General features: G+C 45.5%; 1 protein-coding gene across 2 annotated transcripts in view; it reads left to right on the top strand.

Moving 5' to 3' along the window:
* The first annotated feature begins 8,852 nt into the window (after positions 1 to 8,852).
* The window catches only part of RPN2 (ribophorin II), a 36,868-nt gene continuing 28,367 nt past the window's right edge, over positions 8,853 to 17,353 (top strand). For both annotated transcript variants that reach the window (XM_040435044.1, XM_040435045.1), the window contains exons 1-2: positions 8,853 to 9,007; positions 15,990 to 16,183. In XM_040435044.1, coding sequence (XP_040290978.1) covers positions 8,998 to 9,007; positions 15,990 to 16,183 — 204 coding nt within the window. In that variant the 5' untranslated portion in view covers positions 8,853 to 8,997. The remainder of the gene's footprint in view (positions 9,008 to 15,989; positions 16,184 to 17,353) is intronic.

The following is a 17,353-nucleotide window of genomic DNA, read 5'->3' on the forward strand; positions in this document are numbered from 1 at the left end:
AGCCAGGTAAATAGAGTGCAAAAGAGAGAACCAGAGCAGCGGTGCAGGATATGCCAGCTGGAGTGCATTCGGAAAGTCTTCAGACCCTTTCAGTTTTTTTTAAATATTTTTTTAAGTTGCAGCCTTGTGCTAAATGAAAAAAATAAGGTTTTCCCCCCCATCAGTCTGCACTCAATACTCCATATTGAGAAAGTGAAAACAGAATGTTTGACATTTTTGCAAATTTATTAAAATTTTGCATGGATCTACAGGTGCATCTTAATGAATTAGAATATGATTGAAAAGTTAATTTATTTCAGGAATTCAATTCAAAAAGTTAAACTCATATATTCTGTAGATTCATTACACACAGAGTGATCTAATTCAAGCGTTTACTTCTTTTAATGTTGATGCTTTTATTTCTAATAAAAACCCAAAAGTAAGTATCTCAGAAAATTACAATATTGTATAAGACTAATAAAAAATGATGTTTATTAACCGCTTCCCGACCGCCTAACGCACGGATGCGTCCTGCGGGCGGGCGGTTTGTTCCTCCTTGACGCATCGGCGCGTCATCTCGCGAGACATGAGATTTCCTGTGAACGCGCGCACACAGGAGCGTACACGGGATCGGGAGGTAAACGAGTGGATCTACAGCCTGCCAGCGGCGATCATTCGCTGGCAGGCTGTAGATGCGATTTTTTTAACCCCTGAAAGGTATATCAGACGCTGTTTTGTTAACAGCGTCTAATATACCTGCTACCTGGTCCTCTGGTGGTCCCTTTTGCTTGGATCGACCACCAGAGGACACAGGCAGCTCTGTAAGCAGCACCAATCACCACACTACACTACACCCCCCCCCTGTCACTTATTAACCCCTTATTAACCCCTGATCACCCCATATAGACTCCCTGATCACCCCCCTGTCATTGATCACCCCCCTGTAAGGCTCCATTCAGAGGTCCGTATGTGTTTTGCGGATCCGCAAAACACGGACACCGGCAATGTGCTTTCCACATTTTGCGGATCCGCACATTGCCAGAACTATATAGAAAATGCCTTTTCTTGTCCGCAATTGTGGACAAGAATAGGACATGTTCTATAGGCTCTACAAAAAACGCAGTGTTCGCCCGATCAGGCCTGATCTTGTGCGCACACTTGCGTTCAGTCCGCCCCACCGCAGTGACAGAAATGTTTTTTTTCTGATCACTGCAAAAACACCGTAAAACCACTTTTGAGGGGCATGGCGAGTTCATAGAAGATTTTTTTTTTTTTGCCACAAGTTAGCGGAAATAGATTTTTTTTTTCTTACAAAGTCTCATATTCCACTAACTTGTGACAAAAAATAAAATCTCACATGAACTCACCATACCCCTCACGGAATCCAAATGCGTAAAATTTTTTTGACATTTATATTCCAGACTTCTTCTCACACTTTAGGGCCCCTAAAATGCCAGGGCAGTATAAATACCCCACATGTGACCCCATTTTGGAAAGAAGACACCCCAAGGTATTTCGTGAGGGGCATGGTGAGATCATGTACAAGTTAGTGGAATATGAGACTTTGTAAGAGAAAAAAATAATAATAATAATTTTCCGCTAACTTGTGTCAAAAAAAAAATATTCTAGGAACTCGCCATGCCCCTCACGGAATACCTTGGGGTGTCTTCTTTCCAAAATGGGGTCACTTGTGGGGTATTTATACTGCCCTGGTATTTTAGGGGCCCTAAAGCGTGAGAAGTAGTTTGGAATCCAAATGCGTAAAAAATGCCCTGTGAAATCGTAAAGATACTTTTTGGAATTTGGGCCCCTTTGCGCACCTAGGCTGCAAAAAAGTGACACACATGTGGTATCGCCATACTCAGGAGAAGTAGGGCAATGTGTTTTGGGGTGTATTTTTACATATACCCATACTGTTTGTGAGAAATATCTCTGCAAATGCCAACTTTTAAAAAAAATGTATACAAAGTTGTCAGTTTACAGAGATATTTCTCTCACCCAGCATGGGTATATGTAAAAAGACACCCCAAAACACATTGCCCTACTTCTCCTGAGTACGGCGATACCACATGTGTGACACTTTTTTGCGCAATGGGGCCCAAATTCAAAGAGTATCTTTAGGCTTTACATGGTTGCTCACAATTTAGCCCCACCCAAAATGCCAGAACAGTAAACACACCCTACAAATGACCCCATTTCGGAAAGTAGACACCCCAAGGTATTCGCTGAGGGGCATATTGAGTCCATGAAAGATTGAACTTTTTGTCACAAGTTAGCGGAAAGAGAGACTTTGTGAGAAAAAAATAAATAAATCAATTTCCGCTAACTTGTGCCAAAAAAAATAAAAAATTCTATGAACTCACTATGCCCATCAGCGAATACCTTAGGGTGTCTACTTTCCAAAATGGGGTCATTTGTGGGGTGTTTCTACTGTCTGGGCATTGTAGAACCTCAGGAAACATGACAGGTGCTCAGAAAGTCAGAGCTGCTTCAAAATGCGGAAATTCACATTTTTGTACCATAGTTTGTAAACGCTATAACTTTTGCGCAAACCAATAAATACACACTTATTGCATTTTTTTTTTATCAAAGACATGTAGAACAATAAATTTAGAGAAAAATGTATATAGAAATGTAGTTTTGTTTGAAAATGTTTACAACAGAAAGTGAAAAATTTCATTTTTTTGCAAAAATTTCGGTCAATTTCAATTAATAACAAAAAAAGTAAAAATGTCAGCAGCAATGAAATACCACCAAATAAAAGCTCTATTAGTGAGAAGAAAAGGAAGTAAAATTCATTTGGGTGGTAAGTTGTATGACCGAGCAATAAACCGTGAAAGTAGTGTAGTGCAGAATTGTAAAAAGTGGTCTGGTCATTAAGGGGGTTTAAGCTAGGGGAGCTGAGGTGGTTAAAGAATTGTTGGCCTACTGAAAAGTGTGTACAGTATATACACTCAAAACTTGGTTGGGGTTTCTTTTGTATGAATGACAGCATCAATGAGGTGTAGCATGGAGACAATCAGCCTGCTAAGGTGTTATGGAAGCTTAGGTTGCTTTGATAGTGGCCTTCAGCTCGTCTGCATTATTGGGTCTGGTGTCTCTCATCTTGCTCTTGACAAATATCCCATAGATTCTCAAGTGCCAAGTCCTGCTGGTGTAACGGTCATGTACACTACACACAGTGACCACTGTGCTCCACCCTCACCCCTGGCCCTGCCTCCTTGCCTCGCAAGTCCTGATGACAGGGGACAACTCGACGGCAGTCCCTAACTTAGGATACGTGCAGGGAGGACAGACAAGACAAATAACGGATCGTGAACGGACCGGGTAAATACCAAGAGAGCAACGCAGTACAAAGGGATAAGCAGAGAATAGTCAGGAGAAGCCGGGGTCAAATACCAGAAGAGTAATGAAGTACAACAGGAGTCCGCAAAGAATCGTCAGGTGGAAGCCGGGGTCAGAATACCAGGAGAGTTGCGCAGTACAGGAGGAGCAGGCAGAGGATCGTCAGGGAACACAGGATCAGGTAAGTATACAGGAAACCAAAAATTGCCAAGAACCTAATTAACAGGCAACCTTTGGCCAGCATTCTGCCTGTTAAATACTGGCTAGCTGGGGTCATGTGACATGGCCAGTGCCACATGACCCACACTAGGGATTACAGCGGAGCACCGAGTGCCCAGCTCGGTGCTCAGACCTCCTCTGGTTGCTGGGGGAACTGAGGACACCGGCCACGCGGAGGAGACGTGCGCGGCCGATCCGTCCCGCCCACTGTCACCTAAGAGACGATGGCGCTGTGCGCATCCTCGCTCCTGCACAGAAACGGGTCGCCGACGGTGCTGAGGAAAGCGAGCGCCTCGGCGTCCCGTGATAGCTGGAAAATGAAATCAACATGTCCATAAAGCTTGTCAGCAGAGGGAAGCATGAAGTGCTCTAAAATTTCCTGGTAGACGGTTGCGCTGACTTTGGACTTGATATAACATAGTGGACCAACACCAGATGACATGGCTCCCCAAACCATCACTGACTGTGGAAACTTTACACTGGACCTCAAGCTACTTGGATTGTGTGTCCCTCCACTCTTCCACCTTGATTTCCAAATGAGATGCAAAATTTACTTTCATCTGAAAACAGGACTTTGGACCATTTAGTCCAGTCCTTTTTCTCCTTAGCCCAGGTAAGATACTTCTGATGTCTCTGGGTATGAGTGGCTTGACATAAGGAATGCGGCAGTTGTAGCCCATGGAAACTTCTGTGTGTGGTGGCTCTTGAATGGCCTTTTCTTGACAATCCTTTCACGGCTGTGATTATTCCTGTTGCTTTTCTACCACACATTTTTCTTCCACTTAACTTTCCATTAATATGCTTGGACACAGCACTCTGTGAACAGCCAGCTTCTTTAGTAATGACCTTTTTGTGGCATACGCTCATTGTCTTCAGGACAACTGTCAAGTCAGCAGTCTTCCCCATGATTGTGTACCCTACCAAACAAGACTGAGGGACCATTTAAAGACTTAGGAAACCTTTGCAGGTGTTCTGTGTTGATTAGCTGATTAGAGTATGACACCATGAGCCTACAATATTGAACTTTTTCACAATATTCTAATTTTTTGAGGTACTGACTTTTGGGTTTTCATTAGCTATAAGACATAATCATTAACATTAAAAGAAATAAACGCTTGAAACAGATCACTGTGTGTAATGAATTTATAGAATATATGAGCTTCGCTTTTTTAATTGAATTACTGAAATAAATTAACTTTCCGATGATATTCTAATTTATTGAGATGCACCTATCTTTGAGATGTCTCTACACCTTGACTGGTAAATTCAGTTGATTGGACATGATTTGGAAAGACGCATCCTTGTCTATATAAGGTCTCAGAGCTAACAATGCGTATCACAGCAAAAAAGAGGCCATGAGGAGGAAAGAACTGCCTATAGAGCTCAGAGACAGGATTGTGTGGAGGCACAGATCTGAAGAAGGATACAAAATAATTATCTGCTGCACTAAAAGTTCCCAAAAGCACAGTGCCCTCCATAATTCTTAAAAAGAAGAGGTTTGAAACAATCAGGACTCTTCCTAGAGCTGGCCGTCCCACCAAACTAAATACCATATTTTTCACTTTAAAAGATGCACCAGATTAAGAAGTACCTAGGTTTCACAGTAGGAAAATTTTAAAATATTTTTCATCAGACCTCAGATCATATCCCCAGATCAGACCTCAGATCAGACCACAATATCAGACTCCGGTTCAGACCCCCATATCAGACTCCCATATCAGATACCCATATTAGACCTCAGATCAGACCACAATATCAGACTTCGGATCAGACCCCCATATCAGACCTCATATCATATCTCCATATCAGACCACAATATCAGACCCCCATATCTGACCTCAGATTAGATGCCCATACCAGACCAAAACGAAATAAATGAACGTACCTCTAATGCTCTAGATAGCACCACCAATCTGCACATCCAGCAGTACTCACCGCTACCTGGTCTTCTCCGAGTCCACGCTGCTCTGCGACCTAACATTGCACAGCGCTAGGTCATAGTGCGCTGTATGCAGTCAAGACAGTGCGGTGCGGGCCCGGAGAAGACCAGGGAGTGGTGAGTACAGGCAGCGCTACACTCATTGCTCTCTGTGCCAACTGCATACCAGTGAATGCTTCCATAATAGAAGCACTCACTAGTATTCCCTCCATGACACACACTGCCATTTTCCCCTACTTTTTGGGGATAAAGTGTATCTTATAAAGAGAAAAACAAGGTCATTGGTGGACAGGCTTGGTAAGAGAGTTGACCAAGAACCCAATGGTCACTCCAACTGAGCTCCAAAGATCCTGTGTGCAGATGGGAGAAACTTCCAGCAGGTCAACCATCATTGCAGCACTCCACCAATCTGGGCTTTATGGCATTGTGGCCAGAAAGAAGCCTCTCTTCAATAAAAGACACATGATAGTCCCCCCCCCCCAACAAAGTTTACAAAAAATCACCAATAAAAAACTCTCAGACAGTGAGAAACAAGATTCTCTGGTCTGATGAATCTGAGATTGGACTTTTTGGTCTCAATTCTAAGCGTCATGTCTGGAGGAAACCAGGCACTGTCCATCACCTGCCTAAATACCATCCCTATAGTGAAGCGTGGTGGTGGCAGCATCATGGTGTGGAGGTATTTTTCAGTGTCTGGGACATGGAGACTGGTCAGGGTGTAGGGAAAAGTTGAATAGAGCAAAGATATTCCTCTTGAAAACCTGATCCAGAATGCTGTGGTCCTCAGACTCGGCTGAAGGTTCACCCTCCAACAAGACAATGATCCAAAACAAACAGCCAAGACAACACAGAAGTGGCTTAGGGACAACTCTGTGAATGTCCTTGAGTGGCCTAGCCAGAGCCCTGAGTTCACCCCCTGGATACCGGAGGTCTTTTCGTTTTAATTTTCATCCTTAAGCCATAACTTTTATTTTTCCGTTCATATATCCATATGAGGGCTTATTTTTTGCAGGACAAGTTGTACTTTCTAATGCCACCATTTAATATGGCATACAATGTAAGTGGATGCGGGAAAACATTCCAAATGAGGTGGAATTGGAAAAAAAAAAACGCAATTCCTCCACCATTTTACAAGTTTTGTCCCTACGGTGTTCCCTTTGCGGCAAAACTGACCCATACCCTTCATTCTCTGGGTCAGTACCATTACAACCACATATGTATAAGTTTTTTATGTCTAAAAAGTTTAAAAATAAATTAAAACTTAAAAAAAAAAAATTACCCCATAACTTTTTAATAGTTACCGGTATATCTACTGAGTTTTGTGGGGGCTCATTTTATGCGGGATGATCTGTAGTTTTTATTGATACCATTTTGGAATGTGTGTGACTTTTTGATCACATTTTATTACATTTTTTTGGGTAAGAGAAGCGATGAAAAAATTGCAAATTGGCCATTTTGACTCTTTTTTTCCATTATGCTATTCACCGTATTGGAAAAATATTTTTATAGTACGGCGTTTTCGAATGTTGTGACACCTTTGATGTTTATATTTTTTGTTATTTATGTATGTTTTTTTATTCTACAGAAAGGGGGATGATTTAAATTTTTATATTTAAAATTTATATTTTTTGACTTTTTTTATGGTTTTGTAGCTCGTGTTTGAGGCTACAAGACTGTTTTTTTTATTCTGTACCATTATGTTTCATATAGATCCATAATGGTACTAGAATTGTTCATTTCTTATGTTGGCATGCCACCTGTTGGCCAAAATAAGAATTGCAGCTCCAATACCCAGGGAGACCCATCGTATTGAAACCAATTACCGGCATCCTCATGGGCTACAGAGGATGCCGGTAAGAAGCCCAGAGGCTCGAGCTTCCAGGTTTTTTAACTTTTTCGATGCTGTGATCACGGCATCTAAAGGCTTTAATGACAGCGATCAGCATTATTGTCGGTCGTGGCCATTAGCCACGGGTCTCTGCTGTTTGAAACAAAGGAGACCAGCTGGCCACAGTGCCTGCTACACGGGTGAGCGGGCGCCATGTTTACCCATCGCTCCAACGCCGTACATACGCCGCTGATAGCGAAAGGGTTAAACACAATTGAACATCTCTGGAGAGACCTGAAAAATGGCTGTCCACCAACAGTCCTCATCCAACCTACAGAGAATAATAGCGGAAAATCCCCAAGTTCAGGTGTGCAAACCCTGTGGCATCATACCCAAGAAGACTGGAGGTGTCTGGGGCACTGCTCTGAATAGCAGCACAGCTCCAGAGGCTCTGCTTTGGGAGCAGAGACTGTTCATGCGCTGCTACTGATAGATGTAACAGCACATGCACAATCCCTACTCCAGTAGCGGAAGCAGAGCCTGTTCACCTGCCGCTATTCAGAGCAGTGACGAGCTCGCCAGGTTGTTAGGGCCAGATGAGACACCCGACCACGTCAATCAGCAGGCCCCTGAAAGAAGGTGGCGTAGCTATAGAGGAAGTGGCGGCTTTGGGGCCAGCCCAAGAGGAGGACTCTAAGATTTTATTGTCAGGGCCCCCTCAACGGTATTATACAATGACATTATATATATATGGAGCGGCAGCCAAAAGAGATCTTGATTAGCCGCAGGAACGGGGGGGGGGGGGGGACTCGAGTGGAGGGATTAAAGATTAAAAAATTTGCTGTGGGGCCCGGTCATTTCTGTCTCACAGGTAATGAGATGAGTCGACTTTCTAGAATGGATTGGAAGCTATGCGGCCATGTTAGTTTCTGAGGTGCTTTTTATAAGGTGACTTGTAAATATCTTTCCCATAGGGAAACACTGGAGTCACCACAAGTCACAGCAATGTCTTCAAGATTTCTCAGGACTTCCAGTCTGTGACCTCCCTGGAGTGGCTGATAACAGGGGGCAATAGCCTGAAAACACAAGGAAGACTAAGTTCAGGGAGTAAGCACGCTGACCAGTGCCACCCTGCACTTCTCAGATATGATGACCAAAAGTCAGCAACCACCTCCGACCACTTCCTGTTAGCTACCTGGCACCACGTGACCTGTCACTACACTGAACTCATTGGCCGCACCAGGTGCCAATCACGGCCGCAAACCGGCAAGGAAAGGGTCTATATGTAGACGACGACGACGAAGGCACTCACAGGAAGCCCCGCCCCCACTCCTATTGACAGGAGACTCAGCCAATGAATCACAGACACATGCGCGTCGCTTCCCCGTCTTATTTGGAAGAAACCATTTACAGACCCGGAAAAGGGGGCGCGCGTTCTTTAGTTTATTCCTATGCCGTAAACCCTTCTGAGGCGGCCTCCTGACAATAAGTAACGTGATATAATATACGTGCATTGTGCAAGATATTCCATAGCTAGGCGGACGGGCGGCGTTTACAGTCTGGGGATTTTCCTGTCTGGATTTGGTTGCACCCCCCCATAGTTCCCAGTCTACGTGTCTGTGTCGCCAGCGCCGGAAAGAGCGAGCGGTCGGTGCGGGTGACGCTGTGAGGGGCGGGAGCGAGCAACATGGCAGCGGGTGAGTAGTGCAGGCCGGCTGGCAGGCAATGAATTATGTGGTCGGAGGACGGGCACTTACCTGAGTGTGCGGGGACTAGCGGCCCCAGTGTGTGCACTTACCTGAGTGTGCGGGGACTAGCGGCCCCAGTGTGTGCACCTACCTGAGTGTGCGGGGACTAGCGGCCCCAGTGTGTGCACCTACCTGAGTGTGCGGGGACTAGCGGCCCCAGTGTGTGCACCTACCTGAGCTGCACCCGTCATCTATGTGTCAGGCCTGTGTACATGCTCTCAGACGGACTCTGACCAGAGACATGGCAGCCATGGGGAATGAATACAAGATCATCAAACACATTCCTATTTTGAAAGCTATTTTGATGACTAATTTTGATCATGTTATTGCCTTAAAGGGGGTGTCTGCCCGAATGAAATATTCAGCCTGTTTTTTGTTTTTTTTTTCCTGCCATGCGGTGCATGCCAGCATCGGGCGGAGGTGAGTGATTGGCGAGGCGCTCCTGTGGATGTACAGCATCGCTGGATCAGCAGAGAACAATTTTTCTTTGGTGCGAAAGTAATTAAAGCGGTAGTCTGAGTTAAAAGGGCTTTCCAAGATTCTGATATTGATGACCTGTCCTCAGGATAGGTCATCAATATCTGATTGGTGGGTCTCCGACAGCCAAGACCCCTGCGGATCAGAACTCCGCGGTGAGCGCTGCAGCCTACTGAGCCATTGGATAGCGGCTGTGCTTGGCGTTACAGCTCAGCACATTCACTTGACTTGGGAATGAGTTGTGTGTAGGCCGTATGACTGATGAACATGGCGTCGCTGGTTGGACCCAAACCAGTCAGATCCTAGGGTTGGGCCTTTAGTTGTAAACACTAGGACATCCCCTTTAAGCGGACCTGTTGCCTCTCCTGACGTGTCTGTTCTAGGAACTACTGCATTCTCCATGTAGTAAGAATTTATTCTTATTGCTCTAAGTTGTGCTGTTCCTTTATTATTCCTGCTAGAAAAGGGATCAGCAACCTCTGGGATTCCAGCGGTTTGGAGACTACAACTCCCAGAATCCTCCTTTCACTTGTATGGGAGTTACAAGAACAGCGCAGCGAGTTGTAGTTTCACAGCAGCTGAAGTGCCAAAGCTGGCAGGTATGAATGAATGGCCAGCAGTTTGCAATGATCCAGATGGGTGTTACCTGTTGGGGGCAGGGGGCGCAGTCTGTGCACAGTTTGACATCCAGTCAGGGCTGCCATTGTCAGACTGTGCAGGGACACACCCTAACTGGTAACACCCAGTTGGATCTTCATTGCAGAGTGCTGACAATTCATTCATTTCTAGAAGGAATAATAGAGGAACACAGTTATAAGGATACAACTAAACGTGACAGTCTACGGCAATGATGGCTAACCTCCAGCACTCCATCTGTGGTAAAACTGCAACTCCCAAGATGTACATCTGCTTGGCTGTTCTCAGCACTCCATAGAAATGAATGGAGCATGCTGGGAGTTGTAGTTTCTACAGCTGGAGTGTCGGAGGTTAGCCATCACTGCCATAGACTATCATTACAAAAAAATGCCGCAAGACATTACTGCGACAAATTTCATCCTGTAGCCCTAGCCTAAGAATAGATGCTCCAGAATTATTACACGGGGAAGGCTACCAGTTACTAAAATGTCAGGAGAGGGGACGGGTCCTCCGTGAAGGGGGTCTGTCATCAGTCAGCCTTTCCTGGTTACAGCGCTGCTCTGATGCTTCATTGCTAATATACGCCGTTCGTTTACGACATACAGAACGTCGTGTCATCATGGACAACCCATGGGGAGTGTGTAGTGATATCGAGAGGATGACGTGGTGGCCCAGAAATGTAAACCATGTACTCAAAAAACGGATGCTTTATTTCTAATGTAGATAAGAGTAACCTACCAATAATAAATGAACCTTGTCCTACTAAAGGCAAGAGTGGTTCAACCAAAGATAATGACGAACCAATAAAAGGACACAAGTGGCGACAAAGAAGCCACAAAAACAAATAGGAGGCTTCCCGCATCCATGTCAAGGAGTGTACTTTTGTTCTACTGAGGCGGAGACGTAGGTGATGAGAAAGGAAGACCCCTAAAGGACACCAGTAAAGGTCAGTCTTTCATTCACACCCATGGGTGAATGGATCTATAGATGTAGATCACATTCGGGATCTTTCTGTCCCAGTCTCCCCAGAACAGAAAACGTGAGAACCCGGGGATCCCCAGCATGCCGATCAATGACATGGCAGCTGGTGTGGTATTCTTTTTGCGTATATCGTTCACACGCTCACATACTCTTCTTCTGAGTTCCCTATATGTCCTAGGCCTCTTTCACACTACCTTTTTTTTTTTCTGTTTACGGGCTGTTTTTTGCGTTCCGTATACGGAATCATTCATTTCAACGGTTCCGCAAATAAATAAAAAAACGGAATGTACTCCGTATGCATTATGTTTTTCCGCTCCGTTGAAAGATAGAACATGTTCTATTATTGCCCGCAAATCACGTTCCGTGGCTTCATTCAAGTCAATGGGTCAGCAAAAAAAAGGAACACATACGGAAATGTATTTGTATGTCTTCGTATCCATTCCGTTTTTTTGTGGAACCATATATTGAAAATGTTATGCTGAGCCCAATTTTTTCTATGTAATTACTGTATATGCCGAACGGAAAAACAAAACAGAAACCCAACAGAAACAAAAAACGAAACAATGGATCCGTGAAAAACGAACCACAAAACACTGAAAAAGCCATACGGTCGTGTGAAAGAGGCTTTACCGACATAATCCTTGGGGCATGGGCACTGGCAGATGTATACCAGCCCTTTGCTCCTGCAATTAATTAAATCACGGATAGGGAATGTCTCATTTGTCGCGGCCACACAGATGAACTCGCACGCCTTACAGGTGCCGCAGCGGCCGGCGCTCTAACCATGTGCCTGGTCCCGACGGGGCCACATAGTGACTGTGTACCAGCCGGTCTCTTAAGCTACTTCCCCTACGGTAGGGGACACTCAGGTGAGGAGAAATAGCATGAGTGAGGTCCAGGTCCATCCACAGGAGGATGGTTTTTACCTCATCATGAGCAGAGTCAAAAGTGAAGATAAGGCGGATTAATGTCTCACCCCCCACAGGCGATTGTTTGGGCACCAGGAGGTCTGTTCTTTCTTTTGCCTGCGAGTGCCTCTAGGATAGCCCCTCTCTCGGAGTCTGGCGTAGAATTCCTCCGTGTTAGAGCAATTTCTACGGATCCTAAGCTATTGGCCTCTTGGAATACCCCCCTTAAGAGGAGGGGGATGATGGCTGTTCCAATGTAAAATGGCATTAGTGGCTGTAGGCTTCCTAAAGATCGTGGTGGTGAATCTGTCCCCCACCTTGGGGACCTTCACGTCCAGAAAGGTGATACTTTCTGTGTCTCATAGGTGAACCTGAGGCCAATCGTATTGACATTAAGGGTGTCAACAAAGCTGATAAACGCGTCTTTTTTGCCGTTCCACAGTATGAATACATCATCTATGTATCGCGTCCAGAAGACTACTTTCTCACTCCACCATGCGTCGTGGTCAGGGAACGCAATGTTATCCTCCCACCAGCCCAGGTAGATATTGGCATATGTGGGCGCACAAGGGCTACCCATCGCCGTCCTCCTGAGCTGGTGGTAGAACCGCATGTTAAAAATAAAAAAAATTGTGCGTGAGGATGTATTCGAAGAGTGTGACAAGAAATTCAGGGCTCCAGATGGCGACCAAAACTGTCGCCAATGCGCCTTAAAATTTGCAGATGGCGACAAGACTTTTTAGTCTTGTCGCCATTTGCGACTGTACCGCCGCGATCCTGCGCAGCCTAAGTTCAGTAGCACACTGCACAGTGGAGAAGGAAGGAGTCCCTCCCTCTCCACTGTGACGCTGCCGCCACTACCACCAATGGGGAGATAGCAGGGAGGAGGAGGGGAGGAGCTGTCGCCACTGCGCCGCCAATGAAATGAATGTAAAACATAAGTGTCTGCGACTCTGCAGCGGTATCACAGACCCGGCACCCGGCCTCAATAACAGGGCATGCGATCCGCGGCCATTAACCGCTCAGGTGCCCCAGATCGCATGCCCTGTTATTGAGGCCGGGTGCCCGGTCTGCGATACCGCTGCAGACAATTGTATGGAGTCAAAGAGGACCTTTCGTGGGTCCAAAGAATCTGAACTTATCAGCAGGCTGCATAGAGCGGCGCCCAGGGATCTAAGTGCACTTACTATTATTCCTGGGCGCCGCTCCGTTCGTCCGCTGTGGCCCCCGGTCTTTTCAGCATTCAGAGGAAGGAGGAGGAGACGCCAGTGTCTGTCCTTCTCCCTGACAGCAGCGCTGTCCAATCACAGCGCAGAACTCAGAGCCAGGGAGGTTTTTTCTCCCTGGCTTTGAGCTCTGCGCTGTGATTGGACAGCGCTGCTGTCATGGAGACGGAGACACACTGGCGTCTCCTCCTCCTTCCTCTGAATGCTGAAAATACCGGGGGCCACAGCGGACGAACGGAGCGGCGCCCAGGAATAATAGTAAGTGCACTTAGATCCCTGGGCGCCGCTCTATGCAGCCTGCTGATACGTTCAGATTCTTTGGACCCATGAAAGGTCCTCTAGTGCGCTCTCCCAAAGCCTCTCCCCCCCCCCCCCCCCCCCATTATCACTGGCCACAAGTCGTCCCCGTCTCCCTCCCATTGTTATATGGTGGCCACAGGGTCCCATCCCCTTCATTGGTGGCAGTGGCAGATTACACTGCTGGGGCTCAGATAGTTACCATGGCAGCCAGGAAGCTACTGAAGCCCTGGCTGCCATGTTCAGCTCCCTGCTGCTGTGTGTACTATGCACAGGGCAGCAGGGAGAGTGTGAGGTCCTATTCACCCTGATAGAGATCTATCAGGGTGAATAGGACAAGGGATGAAAAGATCCAGGTTCTAGTCCCTAATGGGAGAAATGGTTGTCAAATAAAAAGTAAAAAAAAAACTAAAAAAATACTAAAAGTTTAAATGGCCCCCTTCCCAGTTTTACATATAAAATTTACAAACAAAGAACATATTACATATCGCCACGTCCCAAAAAGTGTGAGCTATTAAAATATTTAAAAATATTCCCGCTCGGTGAAGGCCGTAACAGAAAAAAAAAAACTCTAAACCACGCAATTCGCCATTTTTAGTCACCTTGTTCCCCAGAAAATGTCCCTGGATGTGAGAGGCATGTGGTGCTGTTTTCTCCTATATGTAGTGCACCTGCGTCTCATCTTCTCAAAGTCCTTTTTTTTAAAATGATATGCATTTTAAATTTGGCGACTAAAAAATGTAATTTGGCTCCTAAATTTTTTAGTTTAGGAGCCAATGGCTCCTGGTCATTTTTTTTTGTCTGGAGCACTGAAATTGGTTGTGTGCTCTGCAGTGTGCACCCCTGGTGCCTAGGTATTGTGCAGCCGCCTCGAGTCCTTTCTCTACTGTAAAGGGACTCAACATCCATCTCATTGCTAGGTTATTCTTTTATCTATATTAGGAATAAAGTATCCGTTTTTAAGGGTCCTCGTTTCTTGAGTAAGTGGTTTATCATGGACAACCCCTTTTAAATATCAGATCATTTGATACTAAGTAAATGCTACTTTTCCCGGGTACACCTTCATCAGCTCTTAGGGTAGTCTCCTTTACTGCTAGTGGTACCACTTATCTCCTTCTGTAAGTCTGCTCAGACGTCAGTCACGTATAGTTTTGACGTCTGTCTCCACCTAACTAATGTGGAGAGGGGGGCGTGAATATGCAGAGGGAGCTGTGTGGCAAGTGGATAAAGCCGCGAGAAACAGTACGGAGCAAAATTAATGCTGGGATTAGTTCGAAAACCCAGCAGGAAGCTGATAAAAACCGGAAGTTCTGCATGTAAACATCCTGCCAGGGTGCTGGGAATGGGGGGAAGGGAAGTGCCGGCATGAAAAACGGGTACATGGTGTAAAAATATGTAGTGTGAGGTACTCTGGGCAGATGATATTATGGATCCAGAGAACCTCTTCCAGACATCTCCCAGTATTGTGTGGCAGACGTTGAGAGTTGATGACAGCTGTGTTATACAGTAGACATGGCAGGCAGTGCCTGTGATCGGAGACGACTCCAATCACAGATATATAGCAGCTCGGCTGCCATGGCCAATTGTAACCACAGCATGTGACAGGTCATTTAGTGGGATGGGGACTTTCTCTGACGACTGGACAGCCCCTCTGTGTCAAGATATTTGGAGCTGGTTGTATAGTATGGCAGCAAGGAGACTTGTGAAGGCTCCTAGGCCTACCATTGTAAAGTTCCTATTAAGCCCTGCCCCAGACCAGGCTTAATAGAACCATAGTGGCTAATATATCAGGAGGATAATTTTGGGCCAGTTTTTTTTTAGTCTGTGATTGAATAATGTATACCAAATTCATCATAGGTCGCACGGTTTGGCACATTCTTAAAGAGGACCTTTCACTACAATAAAAAATCTAAACTAAGCATACAGACACGGAGAGCGGCGCCCAGGGATCTCCCTGCACTTACTATTATCCCTGGGCGCCGCTCCCTTCTCCCGGTATAGGCTCCGGTATCTTCGATGGGTGGAGCCTGCCGGCGTCTCATTCTCCCATGCTGTAGCGCTGGCCAATAGCATCGCTCAGCTCATAGCCTGGGAGAAAAAAGGCTATGAGCTGAGCGCTGCAATTGGCCAGCACTCCAGCCTGGGAGAAGGAGACACCGGCAGGCTCCACCCATCGAAGATACCGGAGCCTATACTGGGAGAACGGAGCGGCGCCCAGGGATAATAGTAAGTGCAGAGAGATCCCTGGGCGCCGCTCTCCGTGTCTGTATGCTTAGTTTAAATTTTTTATTGTAGTGAAAGGTCCTCTCTAAGCAGGATGCTTATTTCACTTTGTGCCATACACCGCATGGTTTACTGTTAGTATTATGTCACAGTCTTAATGAATGTCCCTTTCATTCCTTGCAGTTCCACAGTCGGCGGTCCTATTAGTCCTCGCTCTCTTTGCCATCGTACATGCTTTGACCCCCAGCCATTATCTGAGCCAGGACGATGTAGAGAGACTTAAAGATTCTTTGGAACACCCATTATCAGACCTGGAGAATGCCTATTACTACATCGCAGGCTTCAATCATCTCGGGGCCAGTGTAGCAGATGAAAAGGTGAGGCTTTGGGATGAGGAGCTTGTCAAACATGGGAAACTTTAGAAGGGACTTGTCTTTACCTGACTTTCTGTTTCTATGTTTTAGAAATACAGGGAGTTAAAGGGGTTTTATCACTGCAGCAAACACATTTATCATGTAGAGAAAGTTAATACAAGGCACTTACTAATGTATTGTGATTGTCCATATTGTATTCATTTTTCCATCACATTATACACTGCTTGTTTCCATGGTTACAACCACCCTGTAGTCCAGCAGCGGTGGCCATGCTTGCACCGGCCTAAGCGTACTCCCATGGTCCCGGCCAGCACCTAGTTTGCAAGCACAACCACTGATGGATTGCAGGATGGTTGTAATCACAGATACGAGCAGTGTATAATGTGATGGAAAAATGAATCCAGCCAGCGAAAGGAGGCAATATGAATAATTACAATACATTAGTAAGTGCCTTGTATTAACTTTATCTACATGATAAATGCCACTTGCTGCAGTGAGACAACCCCTTTAAAGGCGAAGTCTGGCTACAGGGGCCCCTGCCAGTCACAAAACTGGTAGGCGTGTCCACTGCTCCATTTAAACTCGAGGAACATGGGTCCCATTCTCATGACCAGCAGGACCCACCCCAGCAATCACTTTCCCTATCTTTTGGATAGAGGATAAGTTGTTGTGATGGGACTTTCCCATTTAACCAGTTATCTCTGTCTTGCTTTCCTGAACTCAGCACATCTTTTAATTTTAACCCCTTAATGACCAGGAAATTGTCCCTTTTTATTTATTTTTTTGTGTTTTTTTTAATCCCAGCTTTCCTAAAGCCATATTTTTTTTTAACATTTTTCCATTCACATAGCCATTTGAGGGCTTGTTTTTTGTGGGACAAGTTGTACTTTCTAATGGCACCATTTACAGTTTCATACAATGTAGTGAGAAGCGGGCAAAAAATTACTAGGAGCTCCGTACAGTATTAGAATGTATTGGCTCCGATGAGCCAAAGTTATTGCTTCGGGTAATAACTTCATAAGTTAATTTGTAGTGTAAAACACCATTTCCCAAACTCTGATTCGGCTCCAAGTGTTATCTTGGAACCGAACCCGTATTCGGGAAATGTTTTTTTTACAGTACAAACTAGTCCAATTCTTTTGGGGACAAGGACAGGCGTTGTTACAATGGATC

This window comes from Bufo bufo, chromosome 6, assembly GCF_905171765.1.
Source record: "Bufo bufo chromosome 6, aBufBuf1.1, whole genome shotgun sequence".
NCBI lineage: Eukaryota > Metazoa > Chordata > Amphibia > Anura > Bufonidae > Bufo > Bufo bufo.